This window comes from Notechis scutatus, chromosome 4 (genome assembly GCF_049901735.1).
Source record: "Notechis scutatus isolate UNSWTSFEM ecotype Mainland chromosome 4, rNotScu1.2, whole genome shotgun sequence".
In the NCBI taxonomy this organism is placed as follows: domain Eukaryota; kingdom Metazoa; phylum Chordata; class Lepidosauria; order Squamata; family Elapidae; genus Notechis; species Notechis scutatus.
This window is the reverse complement of record NC_142012.1, coordinates 148,895,643-148,912,027: the sequence shown is the minus strand read 5'-3', so window position 1 is coordinate 148,912,027 and position 16,385 is coordinate 148,895,643. Positions and strand designations below refer to the sequence as shown.

General features: G+C 38.4%; 1 protein-coding gene across 1 annotated transcript in view; it reads left to right on the top strand.

The window, feature by feature from the left end:
* Positions 1-16,385, top strand: part of SI (sucrase-isomaltase) — a 180,985-nt gene that overhangs the window by 91,607 nt on the left and 72,993 nt on the right. The window contains exons 9-14 of the mRNA XM_087965277.1: positions 307-419; positions 1,419-1,544; positions 3,675-3,806; positions 4,989-5,108; positions 7,281-7,394; positions 8,791-8,875. Of these exons, the coding sequence (XP_087821403.1) occupies positions 307-419; positions 1,419-1,544; positions 3,675-3,806; positions 4,989-5,108; positions 7,281-7,394; positions 8,791-8,875 (690 nt within the window). The remainder of the gene's footprint in view (positions 1-306; positions 420-1,418; positions 1,545-3,674; positions 3,807-4,988; positions 5,109-7,280; positions 7,395-8,790; positions 8,876-16,385) is intronic.

Genomic DNA, 16,385 nt, shown 5'->3' with positions numbered 1-16,385 from the left:
TCCATCTTTTAATCACTCAGTCTCCATAAACATTGGTGGTCCCTCATTCAATCTTTATGAGATTCTCAAGGAACAATTAAGAATAGTACATATTTTGTTAGACCATTAAAAGGATATTGGGATTTTTTTTACAGTTGAGAATTCCAACAGCAAACTGAAATATGCAAAAATTTGAAAGGTACATGCTAGCCCTGGGAAGATTCCTATTCATTCATATATTAAATTTACACAATAATTTAGGAGTAAAAATTAAAACAATATTCTTGTGTTTAAATCTCAATTAATTTTAAGAATTTCTCCTAACAGATTTTGCTCTTCAGCCTGCTCCTGCTGTAACATATAGAACAATTGGTGGAATTTTAGATTTCTATGTCTTCTTAGGAAATACTCCAGAACAAGTAGTACAAGAATATCTATTGGTATGTTTTTTTCTATCATGTTTTTACTTGGTGCTTATAGAGTAGAGCTCTATATGTTATTGTCTATACTGAAAGAGAAGATATGCTTTTCTTAAGAAGCTATTCTAGATTAGGAGCACTATAAGTGAAAATGCTATCTGTATAGTCCTTTCTGTTCTGTTTCTATCCAGTAGTAAGAGATGCAAAGAAAAACCTCAGAAGAAAAGTGAAATTGTCAGATCAGTTTATATTAAAGGATTTATAAAATATTTTGTCCACAGTCATAATGTACAGGTCACTTCAACTAAACCTAGAATCAAAGCTAGTAACAATACCATAGTTAGTTGCTAGGACTAGTATTACGGTAGATAATCTGACATAGATATAACCATAACCGCCTGGAATTTACTCATAAAAATCCAGCTAAGTTTAAAGAGCTTTGCAGAGCATGTTATGGTTACCCTTTATTGAACTAACAACAGAAAATATTGATAGACATTATTTTAGAAAAGACATATCAGATACACAAGAGAAATGACAAAAGACATCCCTGGTTGTCTCTGCCATATGAATATCTCTCTGAATTAGATCAAATCCTACATCTCATCTCAGCCAACCTCTCTTACTAGGATCAAAATCCTAACTAGTAGTTTTGGGGCATTATCTGGAGGAAGATTTCTGTTGCTATTGCTGCTGCTGTTCAATCTCATGCAACCCCAAAGTACTACCAAACATTTATACTGACTCCTGTATCACTCGGTTTAGACAATGGAAATACAGTAAAACAAGAATCTAAATTTCTTCTTCATTCTGGCAGCAGCTTAAAACTGCATTACCCTTTTCATACATAACTAAGTCAATATGAATATGTCTTGTCCAGTAGCATGATGGTACAGAGATTTCAGTAGTCTTCCTCTGTAATTACATTTCAAGAAAATATCCTTCTCTATAAACAATAGAATGCAAATGCAAAAGGATTTGCTAGCCTCTTAAATTTTGTTTTGTATTTTAATTCTAAAGTTGATAGGACTTCCACTGATGCCCTCCTATTGGAATCTCGGCTTCCATATCTGTCGATGGAATTACACAGATCTTAATGAAGTGAAAGCTGTAGTAGAAAGGAATCGAGCAGCTGGAATACCTTATGTAAGTAAAAATGTAAGAGTGGAGAAGGAGTGGAGTCACTGTGTGAGAATTGGGTGGCTACATACATCTGTTTAGTTAACAAATCAGTACATTATTGATTGGAGGGGAAAATCAGTTATTTTGAAGACTTTTTGATTCCATTTGCTGTACTATTGTGATAAGTAGAAAGATACAATTCTTGAAGGATTTGTAATGTTGAAGGTAGAATTTGATGTCTAGTTTCCCTTGAAGCAGAACCATGGGAAGCAAATCTATGCTCATTTAATAAATTCAATTTTGACCAAATTAAGGTCCCTTTCCATGTGTCTAGGACTTTTGCTATTTTTATTATGAGATCTCATATTCTTACAATATGCATAAACCATTGGTAATCTTTTTCTTTGCTACTATGATGGAAGAAGAAATTATGAATTATATGGGAATTGTTAATGTCATTGTTCCAATTTTAATTCAATGACAACATCATGCTTTGGGAAAACAGGATAGCAGGAAGAACAAGTAAGGAAGAAAGTTATAATCTAAGGATGGATAAATTTTGGATTAGAGGATACACTTTACATTTTTTGGTAGAAAATAGGAGGTCACAAAGAGTAAGTTGATTTACAAAGTAGAGAGGGTTAGGATTTAATACTCTTTATTTCCTGATTTGGGGCAGCTGAATTTTTTTTAAAAAAAATTGTTTCCAACTAAAATGTAAACCTATTTTAGGACTTTTTAAAAGGATATTTTGTATTATATATATATAATACACACCTAGACCTACATACCTGTACCCATGAAAATCTATGAACACACACACACACACACACACACACACACACACACACATATATATATATATATATAATGTTAAATGCAGGAAATCAGTAATCAGGCAGTTCATCTAGGGTTATTATATGCTAAAGCACTCTACAAGAATCTGGACTACTAACAGTCAAAGCAAGTGGTAGATAAGTGGTAGATAAGAGTCAGTGGAATTCAAGATGGGTATGAAAGGACTCAAGACTGATATGCATTTGATCCCTTGAGCTGGTTACCTTTTACATTTAGGATACTTTAGGATAGTACAATATTTATGTGCTTCCTACTTTAACACAGTGGGAAATGTTTCCATTGTCCTTTAAAATGGGCTTTGTTGTTTATTGGAAAAGATATTGGGGCAACATACAATTTTGGTAGTTGGTTGCCTATTCTTGATATAACTGGTAGAATTCACTCTGGCTAAGGAAATTATAGTGGGTTTTTTTTCTCACATCAGCTATTCTGAATCAAATCAATGGAAATGAAATATTTCTTCGAATATCACCTAGAATCCTGGTGTTTTAGTAAAGGATCACAGTTAGATAGGATTTCAATAAAATAGTCAATGTTTAGGTAATACAGAGAGGACAAAATCAAGAATGTCATTTTACAAAAATTTATACTTGCTAGGAATCTAGTTTAAAAAAAGTCTTTCCTGGAGGCTGAAGAATTAAAATGGGAACAGGTGCTGAATTTTGTCACACCTGTGAATATTTAATTTAGCTAATGCAAGGAACAGTTCCCTTAGCTAAAACATCAGCTTCATTAGATAACAACATATACATTTTCTTTCTATCAGTAAAATGATGTGTTTGGAGAAACCAATTTTCTAGGCAATATTAAAGGATAAATCAATGTATTTTCCTTTTTATATACATTACAGAAAAAAATTAGGGTGGCTACATAGCTAGTAATTATGGTAATGAAAATTGGGGATGGGGGCATTGGCTTTTATAATGAGCCAGAGGTGCAGTTTCAGGGAAAATATAATTTTCTGAATATTACATTGATAACAGGATCCAAGAAACTAAATGAACCTTCATGCTCAGTCAGAATGAGCCATATTATAGGTAGAACAATAACCATATTTCATATACTCTGATGTCCAATGGAGACTTAGATATGAAATAGAATTAATGTATCCAATTATTTAATTTTTATTAAAAAGCTCATCAGCACCAATTTTCTTTCTTTTATGCTTTTCTTGGCATTCATCATATAGACTGTGATGATCTTGGTGTTGGTGATAAGGATGATTCCTCACAGTTCTGCCTGGGTTGTAACAGTGTAAAAATTCAACATTTCCAATGGCTGCAATTTTTTTTCCAGGATGTTCAATATACTGATATTGACTACATGGAAGATAAGAAAGATTTTACTTATGACAAGATAAACTTTGCAGGCCTCCCTGAATTTGTCCAAGACCTTCATGACCACGGGCAGAAATATGTCATCATACTGGTAATTCTGATTAATTTAAATAGTTCAAATGAACAAATGAAACAATTATTGAAACAATTTATCAGCAATTGTTTTCATATAGCAGTAGCACTTAGAGTTATATACCACTTCACAGTGCTTTACAGCCCTCTCTAAGTAGTTTACAGAGTCAGCATATTGTTACCAACAATCTTGGTCCTCATTTTACTGACCTCATAAGGATGGAAAGCCGAGTCAACCTTGAGCCAGTGAGGCTCCAACTCCTGGCATTGAGCTGAATTAGATTGTAATACTGAATTCTAACATGGCACACCAAGGTTCATATATTGTATGTTACAGCTCATATATATTAAGTTATAATGCCAAATAGCATGTCTACCCATTACAATTTCTGCTCCTTCCTGAAACATTAAAAGGTTTTTGCTATTTTTTTTACTTCTAACCCTATTTTTCTTCCTTATTTGTACTAAGATTTACCTCCATATCAACTGTTTCAGTAAAAGTAATGGGAACCTGATGAAACAGTATTATTCTATTCAGGAACAGTGGTGTCTAATAATTGTTTATCTGCAACCTCCTATAAATCTTCATTGACTTATTTATTTCTGTGGTTCAATGGATCATAAATCAATTTTAAAACAAAAAGTACAAGAAATGTATGATGGAAGTATTACAATATTTTTAAAAAGTTAAAAATGAACAAGCACGGACTCACCTGTTTTACATCTTCATCTTTAACGATGGTCCTTGACTTTCCCACACAATTAAATATACCAAAAGGTTGCCAACTCTCTCTGTATTCTAATCAATAGTCAATGGATATTGTAATTCCATTCCCAGAAGTTTTTTTTTTTAAAAAAAAACATCCAACAGATGGCAAAAAATAAACAGAATATTAATTGTGCCTTAGCAGCTGCTCTCCACTGGTACCTGGCAGTTTAGTGGCAGAAAGCAAGGCTGCAAGCAAGAAATAAGATGGCTTTTACAGGATCAGGGCATGTTCAATGATGTCACTTTACAAGTCTTGCCCTGCAATGTCATGATATGGGCATGTAAAGTTGGGGTGACATCACTGAGTAATAGAGTTTGTCAACTTTGTTCTGCTTTGTTGCATAGCAAAATACCCCTGCTATCCACTGCAGGGGGTACAATCGGTTACATAATTGTGCAAAGGTTTAACATTTGTAATTCTTTTTGTTAAAGGATCCAGCTATTTCTGTCAATAACCTCATGAACAATACACCTTATGAAGCATACCTACGTGGTGAACAGATGAAAGTTTGGATAAATGAGTCAAATGGAATAAGCCCTCTTATTGGGGAAGTAAGTTGCTGTTTTCAGAAATAAATTTTGAACCACTTGAACATTACTATAGCAAATACATGTCTAAAATGGACAAAGAGAAAGGAGGGGAAAATTGTACTAATCCAGAATCATCTGTAAAACAGGGATCTCTTCTCCACTCCATTTATTTTATTATTTAGTACTCTGAAGAAACCCATTGTATTTTTTCTCCCTTAAAAAGAGAAAGGCATAACATTTTGATAAATGTTATCCATGTTGATTGCTCTGACCGTGTAGTGAACCTACTTTTCTTTATCTAGTTCTGGAATGTAAATATTGGCACAATCATCAAATTGAGAATAAATCACAATGTTGACAATGGTTATTTTGTCAGATATATTCTGAAAAATTAAATAACTTTTTTTAAACCTAAGAAAACGATAAGAGAACACCTGTCTGACTTTGATGAATATAAATCACAGGACCTGAAGAATTATATCCCAGAGTTCTGGAGGAGCTGATAGATGTTATCTCAGAACCATTGTACCAAATCTTTCAAAAAATTGTGAAGCACCAGGGAAGTATCAGAGGATTGTAAAAGAGCTGATGTGGTTCCCATCTTCAAACAAACAAACAGACAAAAACAACTATAACAAGAAGAATTCAGGAAACTACAGACAAATCAGCCCAACATTAATAATTTATTTATTTATTAGAATTTGTCAAAGAAAAATGCAAACAAGAATAAAACATAGTCACCAAACCAGTAGTAGCACCGGTTGAATCCCACCCCTGAGTAAGATCACACCTAGAATACCACATCCAGTTTGGGTCACTACATTACAAAAAAGATATTGAGAAGCACTAGAGGGCAAGACAGTAAATTATGGATGGAAACTAATCAAGGAGAGAAGCAACCTGGAATTAAGGAGAAATTTCCTAACAGCAACGACAATTAACCAGTGGAACAGCTTGCATTCATAAGTTGTTGGTGCTTCATCAACTAGAGGTTTTTAAGAAAAAACAGGACAGCCATCTATCTGAAATGATGTAGGGTCTCTTGCTTGAGCAGGGTGTTGGACTAGAAGATCTCCAAGGTCCCTTCCAGCTCTATTCTGATTCAATAGAGCTTACTAAGAATCTTCCTGGTCTGTTCAGCAACCTACAAGTTATTTTATTAGATTATTAGTAATTTCTTACATAATGTTTAGGTCTGTCACTATGAAGGTATAAACATTCCATTCATTCTGTATCATGCTCAATAAGTCATGACAAACAGCTCTGGGCAGAAGTATAATACTCATATAAAATATTTAAATTAGTATAGCAATTTTATCTTGCATTTGATGATAACAGATTCAAATTTCTTCTCTCCCTCAGTGCATTTATTTGTTTAAATTATAGAGAAAATATTTACTAGATGAGAAATTTGATGTTTTGAACATTGTCTACAATAATTTACTCATATTTACAAATTAATGCAAGCAGAATTTGCTACCTACCTACGTATCCATCCTGAAGCATGAAATTTTAAAAAAGTTGGTTTCTTTGTCGATAGCCATTTGCTAAGAATTACAACTGATTTACATTTCCTTACAGTCCACGATTTCTAGGTCTCTCTCACTTCCCCCCATCTCTATATACATACAAAAATATATGTGCACACACATAAAAATGTATGTATGTATATACATATATACATATACATATATATACACATATGCACACATATATGTATATCTATACTTATATGCATACAAAAATTATGTAAAAAAACAGATGTATATGCATGTGACAGATATATCCTATTATGGAGACTTATTTAGGTGTCAGTGTTTTGTGTGTATTTTCTTAAGAGAAAATAACTGGAGCAGAACTCAGCAGTATGTTATATATACTATATATAAAAACACAACAAAGCCAAGTGTCATTTATGATATCCACTTAGTTGTCTAGTTGACAGTTTCTTGAAGTGGTACTGTTGTTACATGAGAAAGAAACAATTTAATACAAACAGAATTTCAGTATCTAACATACAATTGCATTTTTCTATTTTACTGTCTTCCCATGCACACATAACAAGTTTTGTTTTTAATACAGATTACTCAGATATTCCACTTGTTTCATTTTGCTTAGAATCTTGCAAAACTGTTTTAAGGAAATACTTATATATTTTGGTAGACCACTTTTATACTTTTCTTTAACCTACAGGTGTGGCCAGGAAAAACTGTCTTCCCTGATTTTTCTAGTCCTGAAGCTGTTCTGTGGTGGGCTTATGAGTGCAACAATTTTCACAAAATGATCCATTTTGATGGACTTTGGATTGTAAGTACTATTTAGCAGTGAAGAAACAAATATTTTCTAGCAAAAATACTTAGGTAAAGGTAAAGATTCCCCTCGCACATATCTGCTAGTCATATGCTGGCTGTAGGGGGTGGTGCACATCTCTAATAGAAAGCCAGCACTGTCATAAGATGTCCTGTGGTCATGACTAAAGGCCGAAGGTGCACAGAATGCTGTTACCTTCCCACAAAAGTCCCTAATTTTCTATTTGCATTTTTACATGCTTTCAAACTGCTAGGTTGGCAGAAGCTGGGACAAGTAACGAGAGCTCAGTCTATTACATGGTGCTAGGGATTTGAACTGCCAAACTGTAGACCTTTCTGATCAACAAGCTCAGAGTCTTATCCACTGAGCCACCATGTCCCTTTTTTAGCAAAAATCTTAGCAATAAACAAAAAATATCCATCTTTAAGTTTCTATTTTTTTTCATAGGCAACAATACATTCTTCCCAAGGAATATAAACTTTGTATAATGTTTTGATTTTTTTAAATACATGTAAAATATTGTTGGTATAGTCTAATTTCTAAATCTAGCTCAGCTCCAAGGGATTACATGAAAACATCCACTTTGTTTTTTTTTAGCAACAATATAGCAGAATAGCCTTGTTCTAGGATGCTATCTTATTTTTCTGGTGTAAGCCTGAAGGTTTAGAATTTTCTTGTGGTTTAACAACCCAAACACTAATAAAATTTGATTTTTGGTTACATATAAAATCAGCCAAAGTCTGCTGTTGTGATTTATTGTCCATAGCAACAGAAATTTCCCATTGAAAAAGGAAGGCTGTCTCTCTTTTTAAAGAGTTAGAGAGCTGAGACAGGCAACAACATTTGAAAAACTAGATGAATAACACCATTCAGTTCTGCTACTCACTTAAGAATTTGATAAACAGGCATTGGAATTTCTCTGTAACTGGCTTACAAAATTCAAAGGTAAACTTGAAAATTGTTGCCATGATGGGTTTTGTCAGTCCCAAAACACCCATTTACTAGAAAGTGGGTCATATTTTTAGAGGAAAATGTTTGTGGCTCAGGGTTGAAATGATAGGTCCTTAGTGCTCTCTGAGCTTGGTTGCTTGAGACATTTCATCACCAAACTAGGTAACATCATCAGTTCACTGATAATAATTACCTAGTTTAGATAATGAAATGTCTGCAAAAAAATCAAGTTCAGAGAGCACTAAGGACCCTTCAATCATATATCTTCTCTAGTAACCCATGGGTACCTCTGTGGCAGGCATTATTGTGGCAGTTAAATATGTTGCTAGGAGTGGTTGCTTTTTAATTTTTTTTTAAAGTTGAATAGGACAGGGGTCCTGATGAGTTATGTCTGAAGACCACAACTACAAATCCATGAATTTCTATGAATCTTTTCTCATAGGACATGAATGAGGTATCCAATTTTGTCAAAGGATCAAAAACTGGTTGTGCAGCAAACAATTTAAACTACCCACCTTTTACTCCAAGTACGTTCTCAACTGAAATCAAAATTATTTAATTTCCATGCTAGATTTTTTCCTATATCTGTGTATGTAAGATCCTTAGATAGAACCTTAGACATTTTCACAATCAGATTCATTTACCAATTGTTAAATAATTCCTATCTGCTACAACATAGTGATTCTTCTGGAAGATCAGAAAAACTAATTGCTAAATTATCAGATGACTGTACAACTTGTCACGCTATCTCTAACTAAAAGAATTTTAATTGGTGGATTTTTAAATCCAAACAAATAACTTCAGTGCAGCAAGGTTAAAAAAAAAGTGCTACTATAATTTATATATATTTGTTTTCTTAAGTTTTCGCAGGTCTTACATGTATGGCATTCAGCTTTGTTCGGGTATTTTCCCACGTCATAGTAGTTGTGCTTTTAAGTTGTAGCGTTCGGGCAGAATCTCATCTGCCATCATCAGGCTTCAGAGTGTTCATCTGTGAGTCAGGCTTTTACAGTGGTTTCAGATTTGAATTTGGCAGCCTATTGCTGTGCCAGAATGGTTTTTTCTTCATCCTGATTGGTTGAGAGTCTTGGTCTGTAAGTAACACAATGTTGCCAGCCAATCAAGATACAAAAGAGCCAAAAACAGACAGAAGATGTTAGAAACACCAATCAAGCAGAACACAGCAAACTCCAAGACCAATAAACACAGACCAAGACTCTCAACCAATCAGGATGAAGAAAAACCATTCTGGCACAGCAATAGGCTGCCCTAAATTCAAATCTGAAACCACTGTAAAAGCCTGACTCACAGATGAACACTATACAGAAGCCTGATGATGGCAGATGAGATTCTGCCAAACGCCGCTACAACTTTAAAAGCACAACTACTATGACATGGGAAAATACCCGAACAAAGCTGAATGCCATACATGTAAGTACCGCGAAAAACTTAAGAATATATATATATATATATATATATATATATATATATATATATATATATATATATATATATATATATATATATATATATATATGTGGATCTTGGTTATTCGGTTTTCTCACAGAAGATTCAGAGTATCTAGGCATGCTGAGGAACCCACTGCCAGCTGGCTGGCCGGCTTAGTGCCAGTGCACTGGCACTAAGCCGAAAGCACCAGCCTGAAGATGGCGAGTGGGACCTCGCCGAAACGCTGCCTAGATACTTTGAATCTTACGCGGGAGAAAACCCGAATAACCAAAGATCCACATACAAATACCCGCGAGAACCTCAGAAAACATATATATATATATATATATATATATATATATATATATATATATATATATATATATATATGGATCTTTGGTTATTCGGGTTCTCTGCTTAGCTGATGAACAACACCTAAAAACCGAACTAAACACTCTCACCAACGTACTAACAGCCAATGGATTTCAAAGAAAGAAGATCACCCACCTAATCCAAAAAGAAACCCCAACCAAAATCCAAGACAGAGAACAAGAGAACGGCAAAGCCCTCCTCCCATATATAAAAGGCACTACAGACAAAATCAGCAAGATCCTCCAAAAACACAACATTAAAACAGCATTCTGCACAAACAGAAAAATATCCACCATCCTAAGAAACCCTAAAGACAAAATCGAGTTAGAAAACCAAGGAGTATATGAAATCCCCTGCACTGCCTGCCTCACCACATACATTGGACAAACTAACAGAAGAATAAGTGCACGCGTTGAAGAACATAAGAACTCAATCAAAAAGAAGAACCAACCTCTTCCCTGGTCCAACACCTCAAAGCCACAGGACATGAGATTGACCTTAAAAATACCAGAACTATCGCCAAAACTGAACACCACAGCAGCAGAATAATCAGAGAAGCCATAGAGATAGAAAACGCCCACACAGCATGAATAAAAGAGATGACACCTCCCGCTTACCAGCCATTTGGAAACCCGCCTCATGAACAGACGAGTACCCAACATGATAAATGACACCAGACCCACACCCATGAGGGCCACACAAGATGCCACCACCACACTTCCACGTAAAAATCAGACTCACACCCACACAGAAGATGAGACACGACCACAGACCAGAAGCCGCACTGCAGCTGCATCACTACCCACTTCAAACTCCTCTGAACCATACATGAAGCGAACTGACCCCACCATGAAGATGTGGCACCACCACGAACTCGAAGCCAAACGAACACAGACCCAGACCCCAAACTCAAAGCCATATTAAAAACCCAAAATGCTACATCACAGCCACCTGCTCAGGACATCACATCAGAAAACTCAAGAAATTACACCTCAAGAACTCAAGAAGTCACAACACAGCAAATGACCCAGGATATCACAGCACAAGACCAAGGATACCACAGCAATAAATCTCACAAGGTCATCACACAACCCATTACCCAAGCTGTTACTACACAGGAGGCTAATGGAAAAGAGATCAAAACACAAACGACCCAGGAGATTACAACGCAAGACCCAGGATACCACAACAAAAGAACTCACAAGCCCATCACACAACCCATTACCCAAGCCGTTAAAACACAAGAGGCTAACGACCCAGGAGATGACAGCACAAGATCCAGGATATCTCCACAACAAAAGGCCATTACACAGCCCATTATACCAACATCAACTCCATCAACCAATCAAGAGGCTGCAGCACAGCCAACCAGCCCAGCACACCATCCCCCACCACTTGTATATATAGAGATGGCAGCTCCGGTCACACACTGCTTGCATTGGCACTAAGCCGAAAGCACCAGCCTGAAGATGGCGAGTGGGACCTCGCCGAAACGTTGCCTCAGATACTTTGAATCTTACGCGGGAGAGAACCCGAATAACCAAAGATCCACATACAAATACCCGCGAGAACCTCAGAAAACAAATATTGCACCTCTACGGGGAGGAAACCCACCATCTGACCAGGACTTATGAAAAACTTGAAGTCCAAAGAGCTTCCATTTTATGTGACCTCGCATTCCTATGCAACTGCCGAGATCAAAATTTAATTCCCACAAGCTTCCAATTGAAATTCCACACCAACACAGCAGCCACCAAACGCATCCTAAAAAGAACAGAATTGGCCCTAATTAGAAATGAACTTCACACAAAAAGATTTCTCCTAGACCAAATCAACAAAGATCTTCTTACACTTCACCTCAGACTCAGCAACAAGATTCACCCCTTACTTTGGGACAACCAAACAACTCGCTGTCTGGAGAGCCGAAACACAGACCACCCTCAAGACAGACACACACACCAACAAACTCAGAAAACTACAACAATGCCAGAAACCAACTCCCCTCACAGCCACACATGAAACAAACAGTGCACAACATCTCAGACAAGATCCTCACCGAAGCCGAAACCAAGGTCCTTTCAAAAGGATTCAACTTTGCTGTTGCTCCCAAACACATCCCCACAGAAACCATCATATGCGGAGTTGAAACCAGCCTGACCAAAACCAACCCTGATGAGGCTAATAGAATCAGACTCGAAATCACCAACATCCTCTGCACTAGCAAACCACCCAAAAGCAACTTATCCAAAGAAGAACAAACTGCACTACGTAACCTGAAAGAAGACACCAGCATAATAATCCTACCAGCAGACAAGGGCAACGCAACAGTGGTTATGAACACATCTGACTACCAAACCAAGTTAACCAACCTACTCCTAGACCCCACATACAAACCCCTAAAGACAGACCCCACCACCTACCTGGAAAAACCACCAGATCCAAAATAAAAGCCTCCCCCATCAGTGAAGAAATCCAGCAAAGAATCATACCCAGAGAGAAATCATCCAGATGCCCTAAGCTTTATGGTCTCCCCAAGATACACAAAGAAGGAACTCCACTTAGACCAATAGTCAGCTCCATAGGCTCACCTCTACAAAACCTAGCCAAATTTCTCGCCAAACAACTACAGCCCTATGCAGAATCCATCAACTCACATGTAAGAAACTCATTCCAGTTCATCGAGATCATAAAGAAACAAAACTTACAACCCAGCGACCTACTAGTTAGCTTCGATGTCATATCCCTCTTCACCCAAGTGCCAATAAAAGAAGCCTTGACAGCCATCCAAAACAAATACAACCCCCCAAGCACATCCTAGATCTGACCAACCACTGTCTATCCAATACATACTTCACCTACAATGGACAAAAATACAAACAAATAGAAGGAGCACCCATGGGATCACCCTCTCACCTGTCATCGCAAACCTCTACATGGAACACTTTGAAACACAAGCTCTAGAAAAATATGATCACAAACCCAAACTCTGGCTCAGATACGTAGATGACACCTTCATAATCTGGCCACACGGGAAAGAAAAACTGAACAACTTCCTCACACACCTCAACAGCCTACACCCCAAAATACAATTCACCATGGAAACAGAAGCTAACAATCAACTTCCTTTCTAGATGTCTTGGTATACAAAAAACCCAATGGCTCCCTAGGACACACCATCTACCAAAAGAAAACACATACAAACCGCTATCTACACGCACTCTCACACCACCACCCAGCACAGATCAATTCCGTAGCTGAGACACTCATCTCCAGAACAAAATGCTTAGCTGATGAACAACACCTAAAAACCGAACTAAACACTCTCACCAACGTACTAACAGCCAATGGATTTCAAAGAAAGAAGATCACCCACCTAATCCAAAAAGAAACCCCAACCAAAATCCAAGACAGAGAACAAGAGAACGGCAAAGCCCTCCTCCCATATATAAAAGGCACTACAGACAAAATCAGCAAGATCCTCCAAAAACACAACATTAAAACAGCATTCTGCACAAACAGAAAAATATCCACCATCCTAAGAAACCCTAAAGACAAAATCGAGTTAGAAAACCAAGGAGTATATGAAATCCCCTGCACTGCCTGCCTCACCACATACATTGGACAAACTAACAGAAGAATAAGTGCACGCGTTGAAGAACATAAGAACTCAATCAAAAAGAAGAACCAACCTCTTCCCTGGTCCAACACCTCAAAGCCACAGGACATGAGATTGACCTTAAAAAATACCAGAACTATCGCCAAAACTGAACACCACAGCAGCAGAATAATCAGAGAAGCCATAGAGATAGAAAAACGCCCACACAGCATGAATAAAAGAGATGACACCTCCCGCTTACCAGCCATTTGGAAACCCGCCCTCATGAACAGACGAGTACCCAACATGATAAATGACACCAGACCCACACCCATGAGGGCCACACAAGATGCCACCACCACACTTCCACGTAAAAATCAGACTCACACCCACACAGAAGATGAGACACGACCACAGACCAGAAGCCGCACTGCAGCTGCATCACTACCCACTTCAAACTCCTCTGAACCATACATGAAGCGAACTGACCCCACCATGAAGATGTGGCACCACCACGAACTCGAAGCCAAACGAACACAGACCCAGACCCCAAACTCAAAGCCATATTAAAAACCCAAAATGCTACATCACAGCCACCTGCTCAGGACATCACATCAGAAAACTCAAGAAATTACACCTCAAGAACTCAAGAAGTCACAACACAGCAAATGACCCAGGATATCACAGCACAAGACCAAGGATACCACAGCAATAAATCTCACAAGGTCATCACACAACCCATTACCCAAGCTGTTACTACACAGGAGGCTAATGGAAAAGAGATCAAAACACAAACGACCCAGGAGATTACAACGCAAGACCCAGGATACCACAACAAAAGAACTCACAAGCCCATCACACAACCCATTACCCAAGCCGTTAAAACACAAGAGGCTAACGACCCAGGAGATGACAGCACAAGATCCAGGATATCTCCACAACAAAAGGCCATTACACAGCCCATTATACCAACATCAACTCCATCAACCAATCAAGAGGCTGCAGCACAGCCAACCAGCCCAGCACACCATCCCCCACCACTTGTATATATAGAGAGATGGCAGCTCCGGTCACACACTGCTTGCACTGGCACTAAGCCGAAAGCACCAAAGCCTGAAGATGGCGAGTGGGACCTCGCCGAAACGTTGCCTAGATACTTTGAATCTTACGCGGGAGAGAACCCGAATAACCAAAGATCCACATACAAATACCCGCGAGAACCTCAGAAAACAAATATTGCACCTCTACGGGAGGAAACCCACCATCTGACCAGGACTTATGAAAAACTTGAAGTCCAAAGAGCTTCCATTTTATGTGACCTCGCATTCCTATGCAACTGCCGAGATCAAAATTTAATTCCCACAAGCTTCCAATTGAAATTCCACACCAACACAGCAGCCACCAAACGCATCCTAAAAAGAACAGAATTGGCCCTAATTAGAAATGAACTTCACACAAAAAGATTTCTCCTAGACCAAATCAACAAAGATCTTCTTACACTTCACCTCAGACTCAGCAACAAGATTCACCCCTTACTTTGGGACAAATCCAAACAACTCGCTGTCTGGAGAGCCGAAACACAGACCACCCTCAAGACAGACACACACACTGACCAATAAGGACAGTCCCAAAGTGGCCAATCAGGGACTGGTTCTGACCCAATCCCAAGTTGTTGTATAAGGACCAATCAAGTGTGCAGGTTTCAACCCTAATTTGCATTTAGGTTATTCACTTTTATTGATTCACAACACCTCCCCCCTTGGGTTCCGTTTGAGGGGAGCTGTGATAAAATCCTCAAGATAGGCAGGCCGTTTGGTCTGCCTGGATGATTCCGAGGCTCCACCGGTTTTGTCTAATGTCCGGTTCGGTGGAGCGTTTTGGATGACCATTGTTAAGCTCTATTTCGCTGCACGCGATTCCGTGCTGTATTCATTCTGTGGCTGTCTCTGCCACTGCGTGTTTCTTGGGGTTTTGCAGTTCGTTTTCCCCGTATTAAAGTTCCCTGAAGACATCAACTCCTCCCCGCTTCACGTTCCGGTGCTTAGCTGGGCTGTAGGGCTCCCGTTGACCTGCTATTAGTTGTATCAAAGTCAAATTCCTCGATACTCCCTCCCCCTTGAGTTGGTGAACCGGGGAAGTCATGGCACTGGGTGGTAATCTCGATCGGAGCTGGTCTATGTGGCATTTCCACACCCTCCCATCGTCTGTTAGCAGGCGGTAAGATCTAGGCCCGGTGAGGTGGGTAACGGTTGCGGGTATCCATAACGGTCGCCGGAAAAGTTTTGGCAAAGATTAAATCGCCACCTTAAATTCCCGGCATTTGCTGCTGGAACCGAAAGGTTTTCGGTCTGAAGCGGGGTGGAGCCGTCAAGGTGCGATTGTATTTTCCGCCCCATAAGAAGTTCAGCAGGTGTTTTGTTGGTCACGCTGTGGGCGTGATGTGCTGCAATAAGAGGATTCGATTGATTTTCTCGTCGATGTTGCCAAATTCCATTTTGTGCAGGGTCTTTTCACAAATTGTACCATGCGTTCTGCATGTCCATTCGCCGCAGGGTGCGCGGGCGAGGTTAGCGCATGGCGGATGCCCCGATCAGCAAGATATTGTTCAAAGGGCAATGCAG